General features: G+C 52.2%; 1 protein-coding gene across 1 annotated transcript; it reads left to right on the top strand.

Moving 5' to 3' along the window:
• Positions 1–4,314: 4,314 nt before the first annotated feature.
• Positions 4,315–4,869, top strand: LOC120837010. Its single transcript, XM_040206168.1, has one exon. It carries the CDS (start codon positions 4,315–4,317, stop codon positions 4,867–4,869), a length of 555 nt encoding a protein of 184 aa, XP_040062102.1.
• Positions 4,870–8,915: the final 4,046 nt, after the last annotated feature.

Below are 8,915 nucleotides of genomic sequence, written 5' to 3'. Positions count from 1 at the left end.
AACTCACTTGGATTACATACGCAGGAATTAATAAAGTTTTTTTTTGTGAAACACAATAGGCAAAATACACAAAGGTGGAGAAAGTAGAGAGCAAAAATGTTTTTATCCACTCCAAATTTTCTATCCTAAAGCTCATCCCATCAAAAGAAAAAAAAATATATTGCGATTAAAGCACAAATTAATTTATATACGTTTAGTATATCACTTGTCCAACTTTGTTGCGTTTATGGCTCTCATGACCGTTGAAATTGTTTGATTAACTTTTATTTTAGGTCAAACGTGATAAATTGCACATAGAAGGAGAGTGCAGCACCAGAAGACTCTTTAACACTAAAGGAAAATATGATCTGTTTTGTTTGAGAGGAAAAAGGGTAAGTGTCACGTGCCTTAATATACATGCAGTACTCAATATATTTAAATAAATTTGATTAAGAGGAAGCTCCGACGAATTGTTTAGTGACTGATTTGCTTCAAAATCGGTGGAGTGCATTACTAGACACATTGGGACTTGTAACTAAAATTTAAAGTTTGGATAATTGATGTCGCAAAGTTATTGAATTTTGAAGTATGTTTGAAGTGTGGCTCGAAGGATTCAGAGGATTTGCTGGCAATTCTGAAAACATGACTGAAGTGTTAATAATAGGGGAATACAGCTTGTCCCGAACGGTTTCAACCAAATATGATCTTATGAAATGAGGCTGCATAATGAAGCTTACAGCAGCAATACGAAAGGAAAAACGCGTAAAATATTATGTTTTTTCAAAGCCGGTATAACTTCCCTGTTATACATGTGACGTCCCTCAAAATAAGGAGCATTGAAGGAAGAAAATATGTGTGTTGCTATAAAGTATGTTTTCCAAGATATATTTTAAATTTAAAATACCTAATATTATACATAAAATAATAAAACCCCTGTCTTCCGAAAATGAATTTTGTTAAGGAATATGGACAAACCAGCAGAGTTCCACATTAATTTATTAAAAATGTATAAGTCTGAAGAAAGAAGCGGGGCCAGGCAGCTGTATAAGCGCTGAACCTCTTATTTCCCACCCCTATGTAGAGTCGTCTGCTAGTGTCTATCTTGCTTAAACTTGTTTGAAATTTAACCTGCATGCGTGACCAAGTATAACCTCCAACTTGTCGCTGAAAAAACAACATTTGCTTAAAAATACCGGCCTGAGAGATGGAATTTTTCATCTGGACCAGTGGCAAATTTTGGTTTCTGATTGAATTTTACTGCACAATATTGCGACCCTTAGCTGTAGCTGGTCCAAAAAAATAGCCGAAATATATTCATACACCCGATTAGAAACAGGCAGAACATGATCTTAATTAAATTCCGAAATAGTACTTATGGTGGAAACTAGCCATGCATCCCAACATAAAAGAAAAAAAAACACATCTCCAATTTGCAATTTTTCTTAATTGAACGAGAACAAAATTTTCGAAGCAACCTGTTTTTCGAAGAACCACAGAAAGCCCAAACTGGCACTATTGTAGGATCTTTGTATTAAAACGCAACCAAACATTGCCACATTACCCTTTTCTTAAGCATCCGCAAAAACCAATACGGCCACGCTTCGCCTTTTGCTTTAAAAAGCGATTCTAAATTCGATAGGCTCAATACCTTTAGCCGCTCAGAAAACATAAAATTATAATCATGTGTCCTTTTTCCGAAATCGCGGCATGCAATTTGACGTTAAGTGTCTCAAAAACATAAAACTGAAATTATATGAGACTTTTTCTTTTGTGGGAGCTCACCTATTTATGACGCCACACGTAAGGCGAACTCCTGACCAGAGGAGTCTGCCGAACACCGGAGGTATCCGACACCATCAGAGATCCCCTGCTGCCCGGAAGAATGAACATCGCCACCACCCCTGAGTAGGAAACTCCGATGAGCGAGAGAGACGTCCTGAGACCAGGAGCCAGAACGGCTGCGAATTTCTTCGGCAGATAATTCGCAGTGTAATAAATTCGTTTAATAAATTATATATTTGTAGAAGCAACACACCGATATCTGTATTGGGAGAAGGATAACTCTTTCGTCCAAACGAGCGCCGTTCAGCCAACCCGCACATCATCGCGCCGCTTTCTTATTCCCGTAACAAGCAGAAACTCTTGGTCCCGTACATTTCCTTATGTTTTCAGAGGTTTCTCAGCAATCAGGGCTGCGCTAGAATAAATGGAACAAAAACGGAATTAGATGCATCTTACTTGGAATGAAGTTGGAATGAAATGGGCTCGACTCAGAGTCGAGCTGGCTCGATCTCTAGTAAGGGCCCCTGGCCTGCTTGAGAAATGCTAGTTCACAGTCAAAGTGGCTCTTGAGCTAGCATTACCGCACTTTAGGTGTGTGAAGCTTCATTATCCGATCATTTCATGATCCTTCGAAAATGAAAGTGGTGCGCTATAAGTGAAGCAACCAAAACTCAAATTCTTGGCGCACAAGGTGTCGGTCCCTGGAGCGCGAGGTGCGACCAAGTGGCTGTTGTAATCATGTGCAATTAGTATGTAGCTTTTAAACAAGAATATATTATAGTGTGTGCGTGGATACCTTATAAGGAGTGTGAGGAGTGTGTGGCGCCGGCGACAACCGGAACGGTGCGTGGACACCCCTTCCCTAGGGTGGGATTCCTTGGGACAACGCTTGTCCCCGCTCCCGCGGGTCGCTGGAAAGAGCGAGAAACGGGAGGACAGTGGGAAATGGCGCTGGGAGAATAAAGGAGCGTTGCAAGCTCACGTAAGACGTATGGGAAAATGTCCGCTCTGCCGATCCAAGCGTTACAAGTGGGGCTCGTCCGGGATTGCATCATGGACTCCTTCACAGCGCGAGAGGGGCTAGTTCAGCAGCTCCTTCGACAGACCGACGGATCGGCGCTGCAGCGTGAGCACGCTGCAGCACAATTGCGGCAAGTCGTAATGGCGGCTCCGATGCTGACCGGCGCCGAAGTGCACGTAGTGACTGTGGCCACAGTTCATTCCTCCGGCGGTCCTGTGCCCAGGATCATGGCCCAGTTGCCAAAGTTGTCGGGGTTCAGCGATCTGCAGTCGCCCGGGGAATTTCTGGAGCGGCTCGAGAACTCTTGTTTGGTGATGGGAGTCGCCGCCGAAAAACGACTGAGCGAGTTTGTGCCAGCCGCACTGGAGGGCAGTGCGAAATTGGGGTGGCGCTTCGTGGGCAACTTCGCCAGCTGGGACAACTTCGTGTCCACGTTCCGCGAGGAGTTCGCCTCCATCGACGCGGAGCGTCGCCTCAATGTCTAGCTGCGACTCCGTACACAGCACCCGGAAGAGAACTTGAAGGCGTTCATTCACACGATTGCGGCATACTACGACCGAATCGGAGAAGAGGTGCCGGACTCGAAGAAAGTGGACTGGGTCCTCCGGCGGGTCCAAATGCACCCGCAGCTGCAGAACTTCGCAGAGGGGGCGCAGTTCGCGAACGCGGCGGAGCTGGCGAAGGCAGCGGACGGCCTCATGCAGCGCGCTTGGCGACGGCTGCAGTACGTGCCACCGCCTCCCCAAACCAACCAAGTGGCCAGAGACCTCGCCTTCAGGTCTGCAGCTGGTACTCCGGGTCTTCCCTGGCCGCAACCGGCGATGACGGCGGCTACAACGTTTGCTTCTCCGGCCGCAGTTACGCAGTCGACGTAACCCTGCCCACTTCACCCGGCAGCGATCCAGCCATCCTACCACCGGGACCAGCTTTACGGCCCAGCTTTACTGTTGCTGCCCACAGCCACCTTCGCGCTGCCGTGAACCCAGTGGCAGCAGCCTAATGGAGGACAGGCTCACTGCGAGCGCTGTGGAAAAATCGGCCACTCCGCTCGTCACTGCGGCACCGGTCGGCGGGCTGTGTCAACACCCGCTGCGTCCCTTCTCTGCTTCCGATGCCAGCAGCCGGGCCACTTCCAAGCGCAGTGCCCGGGAAACGGGAACTAGTTGGTGCTGCCCCGTCGAGCATCTACGACAGCGTGTTGCAGGTGTCTACAACTGCCTGTGTTAAAGAACCCCTCGTGGAAGTGCGGATTGGTTTGACGACCTTCCAGGCACTGCTCGACACGGGCTCCAGCGTTAGTCTGCTTGGACTGCCGGCGATGACAGCTGCCCAAGCTACAGGAGCCGGTCACAATAGGGAAGTCCGCACGCTGCGCCTCGCAACAGGCTGGTCTCAGCCCTCCACATCGCTCAGATGCAAAATCCAATGGGCGGCCGGTTCTCGGAGGCAGCGCTTCCTGTTTGTGCCCGACTTTTGCCGAGGCATTGTCCTGGGGAGGGATTTTTTTCGCGATTACCGGCATTTCAGTGCACATGGCACTAGGAGGGTGGACGATTGGCACAGAACCCCAGTGCATTGTTCTGTTCGCTAAGGGGGTGAAGAGGCCAACTGAGGAGCCTCTGGCCGCAGATGATTTCTACTGCCTCCAAGGCATCTTCACGGAGGAGGAACCTGACTGCGCCAGCGCCTCTGACCAGACCACCTCCAGAGGCGATCGGCCACAGAATCATGCACCGGAAGTGGACGCTTGCATGGAGAATGTGCTGGTGGACTTTCGGCCGATGTTTACCACAACTCCGGGCTGCACCATCCTCGCTCAGCATCCGATAGACACGAGAAAGAGTCCGTCCGTGCGCTGCAAGCTGCGCCCTGTCAACGCCAAAAAGCAGAAAATCATCGACGGCTGTGTGCAAGACTTGTTGGAACAAGGACTCATCCGCCAAAGTAACCGCCAGTGGACAAGCGCACCAGCGTTGGTGGCAAACAAGTCAGGTGGCTTCAGACTTGCCATCGATTATTGGCCACTCAACGCATGTACGAGGGAACCAGTCTACCCCATGCCCAGGACGGACTGGCTGCTGGCATAATTGGGTCAGGCAGAGAGGATTTCGAGTTTCGACCTGTCTCAATTTCTTCTTCAAATTTCTGTGTGCAAAGAGGAGATTCCCAAGACCGCCTTCATCTGCCACCAGGGAACCTTTGAGTTCACACGGGTGCCATTTGGGGTGGCAGAGGGCCCAGCCACCTTCCAGGCCTTGGTGGACAGGGTCCTGGACGGAATAAATCACCAATTCACCATGGCATTTATGGACGACGTCCTCGTGTATTCAGATAATTTGGAGAGCCACGTCACGCATTTGCAGGAGGTGTTGCAGCGCATCAGGTCAGCGGGACTCACCATCAATTCAGACAAGGTCCAAGTCTGCCGACGGCCTCTGGAGTTCCTGGGCCACGTGATCTCCCCAGGGGAATGCAGACCCGACGAAGAGAAGGTGCTTGCGGTGCTGGACTATCCTAGGCACAGCACTGTCAAGCAACTGCAGGCCTTCTTGAGTTTATCCGGCTACTACCGGAGCTTCATTCCTCAATTTTCCATATTTGCCTGACCACTCACAGACCTCTTGAGGAAGGACCATAAATGGCACTGGACTCATCGGCAGGAGCAAGCATTTGCCGCACACAAGGTGTCCCAAGCCCACTACGTGGTTGTGAGTCTTCCCGCCTCGAATCAACCCTTTGTCGTCGAGACTGACGCCAGTGGAGTTGGCATTGCGGTAGTGCTGCTCCAGAAAGGGTCCGACGAGCTACAGCCAGTGTTGTTTATAAGTAGGGTGCTGACTGAGTCGGAGCGGAACTACACCGTTCAGGAGTGGGAGTGTCTCGTGGTGGTTTGGACTGTGGACAAATTCCGACCATACCTGAAGTTCACAAAGTTCGAGATCCACTGCGATCACTCCTTACTGGCCTGGATGTTTAGTACAAACCAAGCCTCACCAAGAGTCAAACGATGGGTTCTTCGGCTTCAGGGGGTGAACTGCAAGATCAAGCGCCGCAGGGGGCTTGCAAATGCCCCACCTTACGCCCTCAGGAGAGCTCCGCTTCAATGTATGGACAGTCCTGAAAACAGCCTACCAGAGACGCTTTTCCCCATTTCTGCGCCGGAGACTGAGTGCCAAATCAGTTTCGAACCAGCTGCGACAGTGTCCATGATGGACGATGCCACAGTCCTGAGTGACCCGTGAAGCCTGGTTCATGACCAACATCAAGACGCCCATTTGTCCAAGCTCAGAATGGTGATGCAGGGAACGAAGCTTCCAGACAACACAACAGACCAACGCCTACTGGGCGGCCTGGCTGAGACGACAGAGCTGGAGGCCAATGGGTTGCTCGTTCAGCACAGAGGTAACAAGAAGGTACCCTGGCTCCCGGACCAACTTCACCAGTTAGTACTCAAGATGGCACACGACCACCCCACTGGAGCTCTCGCAGGGTTTTTCAAAACCCTGAAACGTGTTTCTGAACGCTTCGCCTGGCTGGGCATGCGAGCCGATGTATCCAAGTACGTCCGGTGCTGCCAGGTATGCCAGCGGAAAAAGGCCCAACGCCAGAGGCCCGAAGGGCTTATGAGCACCAGTGGGCCACTTCGCCCATGGAGGAGCTCAGCGTGGACATCGTGGGACCTCTGCCATCCACGCCTCGACGCCTCAAATACCTGCTCGTGGTAAATGACAAGTTTACCTAGTTTATCGAACTCTTCCCTCTGCGCGGGACAACAAGCAGCAACATTGTGAAGTGTACCGTGCAGGTGCTCTGCCGTCTTGGCACACTTGCGACTATATCCAGTGACAATGTCAAGCTGTTTGTGAGCACCGTATAGCAAGCACTGGGGCATCAAGGACCGCCATCGGTGCCTTATCGGCCGGCAGGAAAAATGGTGGAGCGCCACAACGGCACAGTGAAAGGATGCCTCCGAGCCTACTGCTCCGACCGCAAAGACTGGGACCGTCACATCCCCGAGATCGCCTTCGCCATGCGCACGGCTGAGACCGTAGTGGCGGGATACACGTCGGTGGTCCTGTGTTACGGTGGGGAACTGCGCACCCCGTGGGAGCAACCAGGAAGCAAGGACGAGACTGAAACGCCTGAAACGGCTTGCCATGCCTTTGCTGCTGAGGTCACCAGGTGCTTTCAGGATGCTCTCAGCTTTGCGAGAGAGCACCAGGAGGCAGCTAGGCAAACCCAAAAGGCCGGCTACGACCGGCACAGTAAGCCTGCAACAAAAAACAGGGTGACCTCGCCCTAGTGGACAGCCACACCTTGAGTAATGCTGCCAAGGGCATCACGGCCAAGCTTGCACCGCGGCGCTCTGGCCCTTCCGCGTGGCACGCACAGTGCTTGGGTGAGAATGACTTTCTACTGAGGGACCCAACTACCGGACGTCGCTGCGGAGTGCCTCACGCAGACCAGTTGACAGTCTACCACGAAGATAGACCAGGTGCCACTCCTGCAATTTCACGAATGAAGGGGGGGGGGGGGGGAGACCTCTAAGGAGTGTGAGGAGTGTGTGGCCCCGGCGACAACCGGAACCGTGCGGGGAAACTCTTTCCCTAGGGGGGGGGGGGGGGGGGGCTTCGCAGGGACAACGCTTGTCCCCGCTCCCGCGAGTCGCGGGAAGGAGCGAGAGACGGGAGTCAGTGGGAAATGGTGCTGGGAGAATAAAAGGAGCGTTGCAAGCTCACGTGAGACGTATGTGACAGTGTCCGCTCTGCCGAGCCAGGCGTGACAACCTAATCACTAATTGGATTGATAATGGAAACGATGCTCACGAGGATAATGCAGAAAACCTAAAAGTATAATTTCCTAGGCAGATTACAGAAAATGGTCCTATGCGCGTCGTGTTGGCACCACAGAGATTACATTTCACCAGCGGTATTTTGTGCTTGCAGCACTCCAGGGAAATTTGTGGCAGGTATACCCGGCGTCGCTTTTCACAGCCCACTAGTTGTTGTGGTGTGCTGGTATTCAACGAGGAGCGAAATATACCTTCTTCTTTGGAACGTACGACGTATATATTGCCGCGCGCAAGGCTGAGAAAGCAACGCTCGGTCACGGTCCTCCAGAAAGTTCCCGTTTATTCATGTACCGCACGTAACTTCTATCATTTATCCCTGCTTTCTAGAAAGTGCGTGTTCATTCTCGCCCCGATCACGCGACGCTCGAACCGCTTTCGCCGAATCTTCGAGATAGCGGCGCACTCTAGATAAGAGGCCGCCCGCGACCTTGTCGAGTCAGTCTCGCCCTAGCGCTCGATTCTGCTGACACGCCGACTTCGACGCCCGCGACGCTCTGCTTTCTTCTGTTTCCTTCTTTATTTTCGGCACAAGTTCGCCACATTAAACGTTTATTTCTCCCTGTTTATTTCCTGTTTTCTTTTGGTCACCAACCGTTACATTTTGGTGGAGGTGCGGGGTACCGCATGCCCGTACAGCGTTCCCCTCCCGGGGCCCGCAGTGCAAGCCCGATTCCAAGCCCTGTGACAAGACCACTCAACGCGGAACCTGAAACTCGGACCAGTGGCCGAACCCAAGGTCTACACCCGGAATACGGACTTCTGCCACCCAGGACCAGGCAGCCTACGAGGCCGATGATGGACGACCAGCAATCGCAGTCCCCGACCGCCGCCGCCGTCGTCTACCTGCCTGTTGCCCAGCGAACCCCGACGACCTTCCATGGCGAGACCCACGAAGACGTAGAGGACTGGCTCCTGCACTACGAACGTGTAGCACGCCATAATGGATGGACCACTGAGCAGCGCCTCCAAAACCTCTACTTCTCCTTGGAGGGTACCGCGAGGCAGTGGTTCGAGAACCACGAGGCGTCGCTTACGTCGTGGGACACCTGTACCGCTGGCCTGAAGGAGACATTCACGAACCAGACACGACGACAGCGAGCGGAAGACCTCCTTCAAGTACGAACTCAAGGGCCCAACGAAACGGTAACCAGCTTCGTTGAAGACGTCCTCCGCCTGAGTAGCCGCGCCGATCCTCAGTCCACCGAGGAAAAGAAGCTGCGTCTCCTGATGCGCGGCGTGAAGGACGACATTTTCGGTGGCCTCGTACGCAACCCACCGACG

The sequence above is a fragment of the Ixodes scapularis genome, unplaced genomic scaffold (genome assembly GCF_016920785.2).
Source record: "Ixodes scapularis isolate PalLabHiFi unplaced genomic scaffold, ASM1692078v2 PGA_scaffold12__126_contigs__length_90152505, whole genome shotgun sequence".
Classification (NCBI taxonomy): Eukaryota; Metazoa; Arthropoda; class Arachnida; order Ixodida; family Ixodidae; genus Ixodes; species Ixodes scapularis.
The sequence above is the reverse complement of the archived record's forward strand: the minus strand, read 5'-3'. Positions and strand labels throughout refer to the sequence as shown.

Excerpts from the sequence above, each read along its gene's own strand:
- LOC120837010 (XM_040206168.1), top strand. The coding sequence starts at position 4,315 with ATGGCACTAGGAGGGTGGACGATTGGCACAGAACCCCAGTGCATTGTT.